Here is a 17,702-nt window from a genome sequence, read left to right as displayed (position 1 = left end):
AGTAATAATAATTTATGCATACATCCTTATTGATAATCACGGAGTTTCTGCAAGGAAAAATAAAGAAATAACCATGTATTGGTTTAAACCTGGACTAACTTATATTGGTCCCAAATGTTTTGTGTAGATGACAGCTGTCAGTTAACAGAATTGTCAACTGCACCAGAAACGGTCAGAAAACTAAGTGATTATTAATATTAGAGTGACAAAAAATATAGTGAGAATAAATATTAATAACCATTATTCTAAAAGTCGAGTTCAAAATTTGTTAAAAGAACGCTGGGTTCAATGAAACTAGGATCAGTTGTATCATTCAAATATGGCCGCTTAAATGTCATTTTTGCATATTGAAAAAATACTTTTAATATGCAAAATTGATACTTATTAACGAAGAAAATTATGAGAATCTAAGTAAAAAAAGCTGCATGACTTTTTGATAGCACCATTTTGAAATAAATATGTGTGTTTTAAGATTATGAAAATCTGCTTTAGATAACAGTGAATTAGTCTTAAAAAAAATGCATTTATAAAATTAAGTCGTTATTGTCACTCCAACGTCACTTAAGCTCAGATTCCAATAAAGCGGAGTAGAGAAGTTTTTGAACAACCAATAGAATTTCGATATTTGAATATCTCGTCTCCACCCACTCATTAGTATCCCTAAGCGGAGAGCATTCTAAAAACTTTTCAATTTCGCTCTGGTGGTGTCTGTGCCCTAATGTACCTCTAACCGTCAGTTGCACAAAACTTCATTAAAATTAATGCTCCCTCAAATCTATTGCTGACTCTTTCTTTGTCAACCAGATATAAAGTGTTAACAATATATTGAATGAAGCTTTAACTTTAATGGAGCTTTGTGAAACTGACGGCAAAGCCCCATATTCATGGTAAACTTTTGTTGACCAACAAGAATATTGCTGGTAACAAGTACCTTGCCTTTTATTATCAACTCTGCAACACGCAGTATTGTCAGCAACATGTTGTCAGCAACTCAGCAACATTATAAATAAATAATGTCGGGACACCTTTTCACACCCCAACGTAGTTTGGGAAAAGGGCTCGGAGGATGACCTTTTCACACACGGTCGGTTAGCCCCATGGTAAGTTATTAATTAACTTGTGTTATGGGTGCTAACACAACTGATAAACTATATAAAGCTACAGTTATAATATAACACCCAGACCACGGCCAACAAGCATGCTCATCACACAAATGTTGACCGAACCGGGAATCGAACCCGAGACCTCAGGTTCGGCAGTCCACCAGGATGTTGACCACTGCGCCATCGAGGTCATTGTTTATAAACAAAAGTATACCATGAATACGGGTCTTAATACTTTAAGAATTTCTAATGAATCTAAATGTCTATCGGTGTTTCACGATTTTAGGCCTAAATTAAATAGATATATGGTTTGTTATTGCTTTTTATGGTTTTAAAATTGAATTTAAATTCAGGATGAATATTGTTTTATTAGCCATAGTATAAATATGGAAGTATTTAGAAAGAGTGGATTATAGGACATATACTGTACTACCACAAAAACTTTTAAACGCCAGTTTAACACTTGTCAAAAAAATGATATGTTAAACTATGACGTTGAAAAGAGGTCCATTTTGCAGCAATATTTTTTTTAGACAAGTGAAAAATGGGTCGAAAATAATATATAGGTAGCTTAAAATAGGGCAGGAGAATATCAAAAAAATATGAACGCGGTTGAATTAATAGTCCTCGTTTATGAGAAGTCGGTTATTAAAGCAAAAAAAAAAAAACAATCGTGTTTTGGTAAACTAATATTATGTGGTCGAAGATGTGGCATGCTTGCCTATTTATGAAGGTTTTTGATAAAAGACCGTGGCAAAGTTGATAATGATAGTGTTTGTCGATCTATGGTTAATAAATGTATATTCATACCTGAAATATACAGACGACATTGCTTTAATATAATAACTATTTGACAAGTCCATAAGTGTAATAGTTATAGGTATATTTTTGGCATATTTCTCGAGCATTTGTAAGGTAAAGAGTTAAAGTTAATTCTTGAATTTTAATTCATTAAAACTTGAGATAAATAAGAAAGGGACAGTTACTTTATCTTTTTATTACAAAATGGTACAAAGAAATAAAGTATTTAACATGAATAAATAGACCCCACTAAAGCGGAGGACTTTCTATACATTCAATAGAATTTATCTGCACAGAGATACAACTACTAACTGTGAGACAAGATTTTTAAATAATAAAATAAAATTCTATTGGTTGAATAAAAAGAAAAAACAGCTCCGCTTTAGTGGATTTTTGGACTAGCTCTAAATATATACAGAATAAGTAATAATGAAGATTCTTATAGCTGTATCTTTGTTTTTTTTTATTATTTAAATCTGAATGAGTGAATTTGACTCATTTATTTTACTTTACAGATGCTCGAGAATATGTCTGTAAATCCAGTACTCTTACATATGAATTTTGTAGATATTTACTAAAATCATGTTTAAATAAACATTCTCCATTTTTAACATTTTACAGTACTTATAAGTAATTTTAATCAAAAAAGGAATTGGTATCAATACAGCTGATCAATGTCTAAATAACTTAGGAGCATGTTTTAAACCGTTCCCGAACGTATTATGATACTGCAAAGATATCTATAGATACTCTATTTGAGTAGGCTTTTAACTTAAAATAAACTAAGATAAATAATCTTAATTCTTATGTCTTTTTAACACGCTTAAATAAGCTTCACTTGTAACTATGTATGTAAGAAAATCTTGCAATCTAAATTTGACCCACTTCCCGGTCTTCGATTACGATGAAATTTTGCACACGCTCTGAGTTCTGATGACAATACATGACTAGCGCGTTTTTTTTTAATTTTTAAAACTAATTAAAAAAACTCAGTTTAAAACTACATTGCAGCTAAAATAATAACAATTACTTAATAAATTGATGCATTATTTTAAGCAATAGTTTATTTGTTTAATATGTATTTGTGTAAAAAGTCCAAGTATCAAGATTTTTATACCTTTAGTTAAGTATCTACTCAAATAGAGTATAGACTCTATGGCAAAAAGAGATGGCTATATTAATATTTATAGCTCTGTCTCTCTCTTGCAATGAAAGTTTAGACTTTACAGTGTCATAATAAGTTCCCATTTTTAAGATCTGAATAGATTTTAAACATACAAAAAAGAAAAGTGAGATTTTTAGATCTATGTTAGTATGTGGCATACTGAGTTTTACATATGCGTATTAAACTATGAATTTATATAAAAAAAATTGATACCGGAGAAATTGTATAAACAAAGAGATAAATTGTAGAACACCTATACTAATAAGCTGAAAAGTTTATTTGTTTGAACATGCTAATCTCAGGAACTTCTGGTCTGATTTATCAAGAAAGACACTTTTGATCCGTAAATCTTGAGTTTTGTCCTTATTTTAAGTCGAATAATTGTTATTTGGAAATATATTTTTGAACAGTTGAAACAGTTTTTTAGAAATCTCTGCCTAAGAAGCTATGTATATTTTTTAAAATTTAATTTTGTATTTAAAAACAAAGATGAGTGTAATTAAAAATATATATTCAATATGCGACATACTTATGTAAAGAAATGTATTTTCAGTATTAATATTTTATAAGAGTATTCACTTGACACTAGATCCATTCTATATTGATGTATTTAGTGAAATAAATGCTATAAATATACAAACATTTTTGTTTCAGTTATTTGCCGTTTTCCCGTTAACACGTTCACGGACGGTACAACTTGAGATTGTGTACCAAAATGACACAGTAAATGTCCATACAAATTATACGACGTGTATGTACGTAAAAGTCGTGGTGGCCTAGAGGGTAAAGGACCAACCTCTCAAGTATGAGGGCGCGGGTTCGATCCCAGGTCAGGCAACTACCAATGCAACTTTTCTAAGTTTGTATGTACTTTCTAAGTGTCTTAGACACCATTTTGGCTGAGTATCGGATGGCACGTTAAACTGTAGGTCCCGGCTTTCATTGAACATCCTTGGTAGTCGTTACGGATAGTCAGAAGCCTGACACCAGTCTAACCAAGGGGTGTCGGGTTGCCCGGGTAACTGGGTTGAGGAGGTCAGATAGGCAGTCGCTTCTTGTAAAGCACTGGTACTCAGCTGAATCCGGTTAGACTGGAAGCCGACCCCAACATGATTGGGAAAAGGCTCGGAGGATGATGATGTACCTATGTACGTAGCGTATCGTCCCAAGACATCATGACACAACCGAGCGCGGTATGCGCGCGGGACGTATATACACGTTGCGCGTTGTGCGAGTGTCAGTACCTTTACCGCCCGCTGTCATCGGCACTTATTTGAAATAGTTTAAAACTTACTCTATGTGACAGTACAGCTTCGGGTATTTTACATGTTGTGACACAAGATACATTCAATAGGATTTTAACTTGAATGTTCATCGGAAATTAACGTTCTGTTGTAAAGTCAAAAAGTTATTCGGACGTCATTGTACGTTGTGCCATATCAAAATTTCGAACGATGACGTTTAATCTCGTTCGGTCCGCGAAAGGGTTAAGTTACGATTTGGCAGGAACACTGGCAGATTAGTACAATTTTCTAGATTTGCACTCAGTTTACTCATCATCAGATCCTGGACCTGATGATTTAGGACCATTTAGGAAGTACCTACCTTCAAACTAAGAATTGAACATCACGTTCTGGCAAGATAGGTACTTGATTTGTTATAATACGTAAGAATTTATTCGAAAATTCCTTTTATCCCATTGGAACCCTTAAAATTAAGTTATCAAACTTGATGAGGCGTGTAAATAGCCTCATCGGGGAAAAATAATAAAAAATTAATGGATTTAATTGGGACAAATTTAAAAGGTGGAATGAAGAAAGAAAAGAGAAGTGCGGGATGCGGGAGCGGTGATTTCAAATCTTGAAAATCGAATGCGGGAAAAACAATATGGCGGAGAAACTCAAATCGTAATTCAATTAAATCCCTGCCGATGATATTCCGTTAGACACCAATACCCACTACAACTATTTGCAGCAATAAAGCTCACGTACCTTGTGAATCCAGGGACCTCACTTAGAACCAGCGAGATGTGAAGATGCCTCGTTCCAGGGCGCGTGGTCGCTGTAAGGGCTGCCGGCCGGCGAGCTAAATCTAGGTTCATCCACCGGTGGACTGGTTAAAACTCGTGAAATCAGCACTGCACTATAAGTCCGCAATGTCTTCTAGCAGCAGGTTCAATTATTACACGAGAATCTTCAGGAAATCACATATAGGGAAATAATGACGCGGAGCGGTGTGTATTCGACACAATGCGAATGGCGGCGGTAGAAGTACTACGTCCGTCCTTGGCGGTGGCCAGACGCAACACTGCTAGCTTGTTGCGAGTATCTTCTAGAACACTCGATACGAACCAATGGGCGTTGCGGTAGCTAGTATTGTCGTTCGGATATCATTACCAGAGACTCAATTGGATTATTATAAATATGAAAATGATCGAAATAAAGTTTTAAGTTGCGGGAAAAATAACTTATGTATTTAATTTATTATTGAATAAATATTTGCATTGAAAAAAAAGACATTTACGCTTCACCAAAACTTCATAGCTTAAAAGGGAAAGGCAAAAATAAAAATGCAAAAATCTGAATAATATTTTTTATTATTTTTATAACAAAATAAACACCAGTCGGTTATCCCAAAATGCCTACAACTATTAACAACTTCAATTACAGCATTGTAATAAACTAAATGTAACTATTTATTCAATTAATTGAAAAATATCAGCTGATTACATTTTCAATTCAATTGAAAATTGAGAAATATCAATTCAATTGGTAATCGTAAGAACATGAAATGAGATTGAAAGTAAGATTAATCAATTAAATTGATTAATATCAATTAGCAAGAAAGAAAATTATACAAATAATTTTACAATAAATGCCGATATCGCTTCGTAATATACAAATTAAAATAAATTAACAATAGTTTATTAATTTACTATTCTAGTAAAATATATTATGAATTGCCTAGTCCGGTGGTAATGGTTTTTATTAAAAACACGTATGGAATGACAAGCATTATTAGTTATACAAAATTAAATATATTTTTGCCTAAATAGCAAACATGGACATATTTCATGAATGATTAAAAATTCACTCTTTGATTTAGACTCAAGTTCACCGACAAAAGTAAATTTTCTTAAAACAATTGTTTTCTATCAATTTTCAAAGTATACAGTTGTTTGAAGAAAAAAATACGTTTTTACTGTCGGTAAACTTTGGCAGATTAATTCATTTATAAAGTCTGACAAAATGGCGGCCGTTCGCTTAAAAATTTATGAATTAAATACATTATAGTACTATATAAAAGCAATGAAAACTAATTTTGTGCAATCGTTTGAGCAATAATGTGAGCAAAAATGTTAGTTTGCAAGAGAGATAAATTTTCTGATAGTCGAATAAATATAGAATTGAAATAGAAAAAATAGTTTGTAAAATGAAGTATGGTTTAAATAGAAGTCTGTCTTCAAGCTTTGTTAATGTGAAAATTCGTAAAAATATAAAGAAATTGGACTAAAGATTTTAATATAACATTGATTAATTGCATTATTAAATGACAACTATAAATAAATGCATTAATGTACATACAGCACATCAAGCTACCACAATCTATAGTAATATATTATAAAGAGAAAACATTTTCTTGTTTGTACCCTAACGGTTTTGAAACTACTGAACCAACTTGAAAAATACTTTCACTGTTGGAAAGCTACACTCTTCCCGAGTAACATAGGCTATATTTTATCTCGGTACGGGCAGTAGTTCCCACGCGACGCGGGTGAAACCACGGAAAAACGGCCCGTCTGTCATATTTCTTTAATAGATTTTGAACTTATCTATACAGTGTTGATTGGGTTTTTTTCCAGATTGGAGTAGCTTGATATGCTACCTGTACAAAGGCGAAATAATCAACGTTTTTACATAATTATTGTAATACATAATACATTGTTTATACATTCCATTACAATGAGAAGTCGTCTTTTAAGAAAATAAAATATTAATATGCATTACTATTAGTAACAGATAGACTCAAGAACCTTCTTTTTGGCAAGTCGGTTAAAGAAGACGACTTCACGCAAATTTGTGCATAAGCTGAAAAAAAACTCGCAAAAATATTTGCTTTTACAAAAAATAAACACAAATCTATCTTTTTCAATTCATTATTTAAAAAATATAATATACAATGGTTATTTTTACACATTTGTCGGTAGCGTTTAGTTCATAGATTTTGAGATAATTTACCTACTAGTAATTTGTTAAAGGAAAATATATACGCGGTCGAATATTCTCAATTCTTCCTCCTTTTTGGAGAAGTCGATTAAAAATAAATACTACAAACACCCCCCCATCCCTCCCACATTTAAAGTATGTAACATTTCAGTTTCAAATTATAATATACCATGGCTTATTCTTGTCCCCAAAAAAACCTTAACAATATGGGTTCTTACAAATTGGACGTTTATTCATTCAGATTAGATACATTTTTTAAATTTATTTGGCTTGTCTAGCGGTTGTGGTACCGACACGAAACGTCCAATTTGAAAGAACCCTAAGAGAATATTAATGATACAGTTTGATATACTAAAATGTCGAGTTATTTAGTCAGTATGACGACTGTAAAAGCAGAATATGCTGGCTTTTTTACATACTGTTACAGCCTTTTTATCGTCCCACTGCTGGGCTGCGGACTCCTCTCACACGGAGAAGAATTGAGCATTAATCACCACGCTTGCTCAATGCATACATATTTTAATATTTCAAACTGTACCTATAGCCATAGCACCAAGACTAAATTAAATTATTATTATTATACCAGTTTAGTTGAGCACGATAGGAAACACTAAAATCCTGCGTGCCATGTAGCGACTGCCTATCTGACCTCCTCAATTCAGTTACATCATCCCTTGGCGTTTTCTCATATCAATTGTGATATTTGCATTAATATCGGGATATCTTTCACGCGGTTGGATAGACCCAAGGTAAGCTATTGATAAGTCTATGCTATGGATGCTAACACAACAAAATATATTTATAGAGACATATTATTTTGGTTTTCAAATTTATTTTTCTCAGGTTTATTGAAACCTGGTATTTGTAGTATCTTACGGGCCTAGGCCAAAGTGAGATACTAATTTACTGACGGAATAATTTTATTATTACACCCCAAACCACAGCCAACAAACATGCTCATCACACAAATGTCGATCGCACCGGGAAGCGAACCCGGGAGCCTCCGTTTGGCAGTCCGGAGTGGTGACCATTGAGCCAAGGGGGTAAGTTAATATATTGCAACAGTATCATGTTTTTTTTTTTGTCTTGAATAATATAAAACAGATATTCAGTGTATCTTATCACGCCCAAAAATATTTCTAAATAGACATAAAGCTTGTAATTCCATCAATAAAGCTTTAATCACTAAACTAGTAACAGCTACAGTTTATTATGAATACATGTCATTTCAATGTGCATTGATTTCTCGATTTTATTATTAGTAGACATTATAAATCGTTTTGTCGACTCATTTCTTCATAAAAATCATCATCTCCCGAGCCTTTTCCTAACTATGTTGGGGTAGGCTTCCAGTCTAAGAGGATGCAGTTGAGTACCAGTGTGCCACAAGGAGCGACTGCCCTATCTGACCTCCTCAACCCAGTTACTCAAGCAACCCGATACACCTTGGTAAGACTGGTTATCAGACTTTCTGGCTTCTGACTACCCGTAACGACTGCCAAAGATGTTCAAAAGACAGCCGGGACCCACCTATTAATGATGCCATCCACACAACACAATTTTTCGACTTATTTAAAGAAAAAAATACTAGTGTCAGTATAATGGTGTGATAAAAAATTATCAGTTATTTATTTAAAGATTTGAGCATTAACATATTTTTTTATAAAAAATGCTAATAGTTAATAAAAATGATGAATTTATGACACCATTTTACAATCATATATAATATTTACATTCGTAGAATGCCTATTAATTCAATGGCTATACGATTGAATAGAAATGAAGAATGTAAGTACGATTGAATAGAAAGTATGTATACTAGTAATTCAATCGTAAAGCATCCTTTGAACTTTATGAATTACGTACTGAGAAGTCAACAAAACGACTTATAATTCATAATAATTAATATCTATTTAATATCAATAACACAGTCCTCATATATTATTAACATTGGCCGATACCTGAAATAACTATACTCCATTTGAATAGGCATTTTAACTAGAGATAAATAATCTTGATATTAATACTTTTTTATTTAAAAAGTAAGTTTAAAAATAAATTACATTAAAATTAATCAATTGAATAATTAGTTTTAGCAGTAATTTATTTGTTTAATACAGGAATGAATTTTAAGCAGTACACAAATAAAACTATACCCTATCCACGGAAGCAAGAGCTAAAAGGTAAACAAAGAATGACACTTTTTCAAGATGGCGGTATAACCCGACCGATGATAAAATCACAGATACTGCGAACATTTTACACAAAAATGTGACGTTTTGTCATCGGTCGGGTTATACCGCCATCTTGAAAAACTGTCATTCTTTGTTTACCTTTTAGCTCTTGCTTCCGTGGATAGAGTATAGTAGTCCAGAATCATTAACAGAACATAAAAATTACTGATATTATCTGCATCATCAGTTATTTTTTTCATTTTTTTATCCGTCCTAAAATCAGCAAAATATGGATACTAACTATTCTTACGCGCTTGGAGCAGCGCTCGCGTCAGTAAACCGGTTTCGCGTTGCCGCCGTGCCTACTGTGACGACTGTGACCGTACAACCGGTTACAAAATAAACATCTTTCGCTATCAATAACTGTTCTTTTTTGTACTAAAACACAACAAAATAAAAATATACGTATCTATAAAACTTATTTAACAATAAGTTGACAAAGTTTGCGCACTGGATAAAATTCATTTCTGTATGTATTTGTGTAAAAAGTCCAATTATCAAGATTGTGTACCTTTAATTAAGTACCTACTGAAATGAAGTATTTACCACATGAAAATAAAGAGTATTAGGAAAAAAATAGGTACATAAGTTTTTCTGACACATTGAATTTAAATAGGTTTAACCAATTAATTGATTACAATAAATTACTTTGTTTTACAATTGATTACAATTGGTTAATGGAATAATTGTTATTATTTGGAATTTTGTGAATGTCTTGTTAGCTTTAATTTGAGATATTTTAATGAAAGCCGTTTTTTCAATCATCAGTTAACTAGATACAGCAGTTTGCTATAAAGACCTCCTAGCCGATTATCGGCCATGGCGGCTGTTCTCATGTAGGGAGATCAGCCAACTGCGCAGGACATATTATAGTGCACGAGCATTTGCTTGGACACAAGTGCACTCCTTATTCCTTCACTCTCATAGCGCGATGGGACGACAATCCGACACCACCGGAAAGCTATCTATTTTTTCATATAAAATACATAGGCGCTCCCTAGGCGATAAATTGTATTGCGCAATATTACGTATAGTGCATTTTTTTAATATTATTTATTGGTTAATATAGAAGATTGCGCAATGATTTTTGCGAGCAACATTTTAATTGCACAATATTTTTATTGTAATATTGCACAAAGTTATTGAAGGCCTGCGGGCGTCTTAAATATGTTTTTGACTTTTTCAGAACGCTATTTTCCGTTTTATATCTCAAATTGAAAGCTAAAAAGACATTCATCTACTAAATATTATGTACATGTCTAACTAAAGGCCTTTGCACACTGGAACGGCATGAGAAAAGACTGCCACGGATCAACCCACACTGGTCTTTAAGCAGACTTGACAGGACTTTTAACCAAACGCACATTAAAAAATAAACTACCGCTTAAAACAATGATTCAATTATTTAAGTAATTATTATTATTTTATTTACATTGATTTTAAGCCGCATTTTATTTTTTTACTGAGTTCTGAATAAAAAGTCTTATCAAGATTGTGTATCTTTAGTTAACTGCCTACTCAAATATAGGACTACTGACAGATGTCAATTTACTGCGAATTTCGATAACCAATCGATCCATAGTTGGCGATTAGGGATTGAATTTTGACATCATCATCATCTCAGCCGGTGGACGTCCACTGCTGAACATAGGCCTCCCCCTTAGATCTCCACAGATACCTGTTGGAGGCGACCTGCATCCAGCGTCTTCCGAATTTTGACAGCTTCATATAAATTATGTAAATAGATATTGAAATCCGCAGCTATCAATATGTGCTAAGTACAGGAAAACAAGGAAATATATGCTCTATTACAAAGCAATAAGTTAGTAAATCCTTTGGCAAACATGTTTAATCCTTTGCCAAGCCGTTCCAATGTAATGTATGGCTATAATTAGTTATCTTAGTAATTGTTTAAGTCTTGAACTATCTACGGTGGTTCCCATCCCGACTACGCTAATACACTACCGCCCTCTAGCGTTGACTCATACTGGAAATAAATATGTATAGTAAATAACTTCTGAAAATAAATCAGTTGCTAAAAAGGATAAAATACAGTATAAAGGTAATAAAGTACTTATGTGCAAAATTTCATTGCAATTGGTTCAGCAGTTTAATCGTTGTAAGAAACTCGCTTTAAGTATATATTTACAAAGTTGAAGAGAATGTCTGATTGAACGAGCTAATCTCAGAAACTGCTGGACCGTTTTAAAAATTATTTCATAGTTAGATAGCTCATTTTATCCGGTTGCGTGGAGTAGCTCCCAGAGAATGCGCTAACGAAGCTAGTCACCGATTCGGCTAAACCGATTGTGAAGAAATTTGATGAATGAGAACCCGGAGACGGTTATAGAGTACTTTTCATAGAAATAGCAAGTTCTTTATAAAAATAATCATTACCTGTACTATGTTTTACAGCTATGTCGCATTTTTGGAAGCGGTGACTGGCGTTTCCACTTTATCCTTTTCTGATACTTCCTGAAAGATAAAGAATTGTAAATTTTAATAAAGTTTTGGAAAAAAAAAATATCGAAATTACAGTGACAGACGCACAAAAGCCTTAAAAGTGGGAAAACAAAAGAAAATAAATGTGGGAAAATGTATAACGTTTAAAAGTGAAATAATTTCCCACTACGTTCATAAAATATTTCTTTCTTTTTTAAATTCATCACAGATTATTCTAATTTATTATGTCAATTTTCATGAAAGGAATACAAATTACTTAGTATTAAGAAAGTTTGCGGGACTTTTACAATCTTTCTCTAAGGCCGCAGCCCAGTCTACGGGTTGTTCGCGCTCATTACCGCTTACTGGTACATACGCGGCCTACGACGGAACACGACGGTGTTTAGTCAGTAAGAGTCTGACACTCCCTCACCGCGCGTAACCCACAGCGGGAGGGGCATTTGATGATTTTTGACGTCGTTAAAAAAAAGAAGGCCGCAGCCCAGCAGTGGGACGATGCAAAGGATGACGATAATATTACCTCATCAGGTAGTTCATTGCCCGCATGTCCGTTTCGCAGCGACTCCCGCAGCGTGTCGTCCTCATCATCATCTGTGGGCACGTCGTAGAACTCCTCGCTATCCAGCTCGCCGTCTGTGCCTCCTGCAAATAATATTATATTATGTAATCTAAACTAATATAATAGATTCAGATGGATTGAGAATCTCCTCTTTTTTGAGACGTCGGTTGAAAGAGAAAAAACCGGCTAAATGCGAGTCGGAATCGCGCACTAAGGGTTCGGTACCATTATTTAGAAAATGAGCAAAAAATCACGTTTTTTGTATGGGAGCCCCCAAAAAATATTTATTTTATTTTAGTTTTTAGTATTTGTTGTTATAGCAGCAACAGAAATACATCATCTGTGAAAATTTCAACTCTCTAACTATCACGGTTCATGAGATACAGCCTGGTGACAGACGGACGGACGGACGGACGGAGGAGCGAAAACAATAGGGTCTAGTTTTACCCTTTGGGTACGGAACCCTAAAAAAGAAAGAAAACGTTTTCGATTAATTGAGTCCCTCCTCCTTTTTTGGGAAGTCGGTTAAAAGGAAGAAAACATGTTTTGATTTGTTCACTGTAAGGCCCATTTAAAATATAACATTAACGTCTGTTTTTCGTAAAATTACTATCTATGAAAATTTAACGTGAAAATTCACTGTGTAAGTCAACGGTTTTATGAAAATTGACGTTTATCTTGTAGATGAACTTGACCAAAACTAAAGAACGAATGCTTAGGAAATGATACTTTGTACATGTAAAATTCTATTGTTTGTAATTTATTTATTAAACAACTAGTTTCCGTCAACGGTTTCACACGTTTCGCGTGGGAACTTCTTTCCGTACGGGGATAAAAGGTAACTTATATCCTTTCTCAAGTTCCTAGAAACTATTTATTTTATTTTCAAAAAGGAAACCTACCTCTCGTGTCGGATTACCGTCCCATCGGGCTATAAGAGTGAAGGAATAGAGAGTGCACCTGTGTCCAAGCAAATGTGCGTGCACTATAATATGTCCTGCGCAGCTGGCTAATCTCCTTAAATGAAAACAGCCGCGGTAGCCGATAATAGGGTAGCAGGACATCATCATCATCATGTGGTGCTGACTGTTTTATAAGTACAGATTCCCCTAAAACAACTGGTAACTCACCGAGTACAGACTGGTAGTCAGTGAAATACTCGGAGTCTGAGGCGTAGCTGTGCTCTGTGACCTCCACCTTGTCCCCGGAGCTGGGCACCTTCCGCACGGGACTTTCGCGACGCACTTTCTTCTGTGTCTACTATCCCGGTGCGGGAAGTTGTCCCCAAGAACAAAATGACTAGCGGAGATGTCATAACGGAAAATCTCCTAAGAAAGTAGCGCGACAACATGCGGGGCGAGGGGGACGAGGAACGTTACTGTCTTCGCCTATATACGCCTTCTTTGGACCCGATATTTTTTGTAGATATCTCGAAGAATGCGAACGCCTCGTTAGCTCACTCGTAACTGATGGTTTTGGTCTTGCCTACCGTCCGTATTTGACCTAGAAGACTAACCTACCTGCATTATGGCATTTCTATTCATCTCTCCTTACTCGGGACGCGGGTGAAACCGCGTGTGGAAGCTAGTATTAGTACAGATGGACTGGTAACTCACCCAGCACAGACTGGTAGTCAGTGAAATACTCGGAGTCTGAGGCGTAGCTGTGCTCTGTGACCTCCACCTTGTCCCCGGAGCTGGGCACCTTCCGCACGGGACGTTCGCGACGAACCTTCTTCTGTTTGAGCCGTCGCAACGTGCTATAGGAAAGATGGAGAGTATTTTCATCACACTTATACTAGAGTGTATAGTTATCGGCACGAATTTTGAGCTCTGACCTACATCTGCGCAGAAGTGATTTATTAGCAAAGAACCAATCCCGAGTGACGGCTATGACGCGATGCACTGCGGTCCAATCACCGCTCTAGCCCGCCCAAGCGTCTCACTTCATCACACAGAAGGGACCCAATAAATTACTTCTGCGCAGATGTAGGTCAGAGCTCAAGATTCGTGCCGATAACTATATGTTTGTTACTTTTTCAAAACTCGGCAGTAATATAGCTTCTACATATATATTGGAATAACAGGCCATAAATTGGCATAAGAGCACACAAGCAAAAATATAATAAAAAAAACTAGCTACCACTTACGGTACCCGCGTTCCGAGAGAAATACTATACACGTTGATAATAAGTTATCAAAATAAATATTATTTTACTATGTAATCTATATTACTGCCAAGTTTCATCCAAATCCATTGAGCAGTTCTTGCGTGAATGCGTGAATATAATGCGTATTGTTATCGGCATGGATAATGAGCTCTCGGCGGAAGAGTGGGGATCGCGCACTGTACACATAAGGCAATAAATCACTTCTGCGCAGGTGAAGGTCAGGGCTCAATATACTTGCCGATGATTGTATCATACTATACTTTAATGGAAAATGTGAGTGTCTTTATTAAGCTTTCGTTACACTACAGGTGTAAAACTCGATAAAGAGGAGGTGGTAAAAAAGCGATGAACCAACTGAGTTGAAATATTGATACAGGTAAAGACAGATGCGATCCTGGAGACAGTTAAAGTCCAAATTTTATTAAACTGCTAATTAAGTTATTACAATATAATAAGATAACTTACGTTTCTTTCTGTAACTCCCTCAAGTTTTCAAGTTCAGTCTTCATGGAGGAAACCTGTTTATCCAGTCTCGCTACTTCTCTCACTGAAACAATAACAATGCATATAATGTGAGAACATAAATAATATTAATATAAATAAAATATAGCAAGTTAATGTGGAGGCCGCTAAGAGTTGTGGGAAATTAAAAAATACATATATTTTAATTTGCACTACAACTTGTCTACGATTAAAATTAATCTATACTAATATAATAAAGGTATAAAATATAATTAAAATTAAGTTCATGTGAAGGCCGTTAACAGATGTGGGAATTTCATATTTTTTTTTAATATGCCTGTCTAGGTTTTAAATTAGTTTATGTAGATAATTAAAATATAATATAATCCTTCTCCGTGTGAGAGGAGGCCTGTGCCCAGCAGTGGGACGATAAAAAGGCTGTAACAGTAATTAAAATATAATATCCATCCTCCGAGCCTTTTTTCCAACTATGTTGGGGTCAGCTTCCAGTCGAACCAGATGTAACTGAGTACCAGTGCTTTACAAGGAGCGACTGCCCTATCTGACCTCCTCAACCCAGTTACCCGGGCAACCCAATGCCCATGGTTAGACTGGTGGTCGGACAGTAATCAAAACATAAAATTCTTTTTTTTATATAGTACATAAGTGAAGGCCTCACATGAAGCATGGTATTATCTAATATTTTTTATGTCTGATTTTCAGAGTAAGAAAATGTATAATCCAATGTGTCATAGGCAAAGTAATAAAACAACCATTATATTTCAATTTTCTGCTAACAGTTAAAGCATTCACCTTACACTAGTCAATTATATAATTATTATGCATACAGTCAACTCATAGAACTTTCTATAGATGCCTATGTTAACTACTTTAAGTAGGTACCTTTTAAATATAAAGTAAATGAGTAATTTCTGTTTCTTATTAAGTAGGTACTTTTTTTGCTATATCCCGATAAGAATTGTGGTACTCTAGTGGACAGAACATCAGCTTCTCAAGTATAAGTACAGATTTGATTCCCAGTAGACAAGTGCCAATGTAACTTTTCTAAGTTATACATACTTTCTAAGACATTTGAACACCAATTGCTGATTAAAGATGAAAGAAAACATTTTAAGGAAACCTGGATTTGTCTAAAATCAACCTGCATTGTGCAAGAGTAGTGATTAACAATGACTAGCTCTTTAATTTAGTTTACTACTGCACAAAGTACAATTTTTACACTCTTCTAAGCAAATAATTTTCAACTTTAAGTGTTATAGACTAACAGTGAAGAATCCTGAACTTACATAATATGTTTACGGGTTTGAACAACTAATCACATTTTAACAAAGTATGAAAATTTTTGCTTATGTCTTCTCTTTATGAGAAGAGGCCTTTGCCTAGCAGTAGGACCATGGATAAGCCATATTTTTTTTCTTTGCTATAATATAAAAGAGGTTAGACTTTTTTGTTGTTATCTATGACCACACATGTTGAAAATGAAGTGTATATTATGAAAACTTATTGATAAGATAGATACTGCAAGTGGATTGCAATTTCCGTAATCTGTACCTACAGAATTGAGTTCAAAATACGATAAGGAATTACAAACAATATTTTTTTCCTTACAAACAAAAACATAACCTTATTTGACATTGCAAAGTCTAAAATTAATTTTAAAGCAGTATTAATACTATATTTACATGTATTTTTTGTGGAAATCTAACTAGTTTTTCTAGACTTTGCTATGTGAAACGACAGACTAGATTTATGGTAGGATAGTGGACTTTTTACTAACCTAACATAGCTCTTCTCTTCTCGGCGTAAATCTGTTCGTATATAAAGACTCCAGCTGCCCCTACGATGCCCACAATTGCTGCCCCGACCATCAGGCGAGGGGATATCAGACCCTGGTTCATGGTTGCTCCTCAGAAAATTTCTTTACACACTCAAAAAACGCCGTTAATTTTACCACTTGTACAATCTAGATGTACCAATTTGAAGCAACAACGCTAATTAAGCGAACGTAAGCTATTTCGTAACAATATTTACGATGAAAACTGCAAAAATTCACTAATTGTCTACAAGTAATTATCAGTAACAAAAATCCAACGCGGAAGACTTTGCACAGCGAAAATTGAAAATTATAGTTATAAAAATAAATTGTAATGCCACAAATTAGTGGGAATTCGTTTAATTAATTATAAATTCCACTTATTTCGCTGGGTTTGCAAGCGAAATCGGCAGTCAAGTCAATCAAAGCAAACAAAATATTTATGGTCGCGTTCCGGTTTTCGGTGACTTTCTACTAATTAGAGAGAGAGCAAGGATAAATCTGGCCTCTTCTAAGAGCTCTTTTAATGATAAGTTTCTAAGATAGTCGACTGAGGAACGCTGCTACTACAGATAACATAAGTTACCTTTTTATATGTAAAAAGGTTAAATCAAAAATAAAATGGATCCAACCCTTTTAGGAATGGAAAACTGTCTACAGAGATAGATATACAGCTACATGAACA

General features: G+C 34.5%; 1 protein-coding gene across 1 annotated transcript; it reads right to left on the bottom strand.

Annotated features, from left to right (window-relative positions):
- Window positions 1-5,647: 5,647 nt before the first annotated feature.
- On the bottom strand, window positions 5,648-17,476 carry LOC110383116 (DNA-binding protein modulo). Its single transcript, XM_064042655.1, has 6 exons — window positions 16,982-17,476; window positions 15,187-15,268; window positions 14,168-14,310; window positions 12,513-12,634; window positions 11,927-12,004; window positions 5,648-11,516 (listed from the first exon to the last, which is right to left on the bottom strand). Exons 1-5 carry the CDS (start codon window positions 17,100-17,102, stop codon window positions 11,945-11,947), a joined length of 528 nt encoding a protein of 175 aa, XP_063898725.1. The 5' UTR covers window positions 17,103-17,476; the 3' UTR covers window positions 5,648-11,516; window positions 11,927-11,944.
- Window positions 17,477-17,702: the final 226 nt, after the last annotated feature.

This window comes from Helicoverpa armigera, chromosome 29, assembly GCF_030705265.1.
Source record: "Helicoverpa armigera isolate CAAS_96S chromosome 29, ASM3070526v1, whole genome shotgun sequence".
In the NCBI taxonomy this organism is placed as follows: Eukaryota; Metazoa; Arthropoda; class Insecta; order Lepidoptera; family Noctuidae; genus Helicoverpa; species Helicoverpa armigera.
This window is presented reverse-complemented; position numbering and strand designations above follow the sequence as displayed.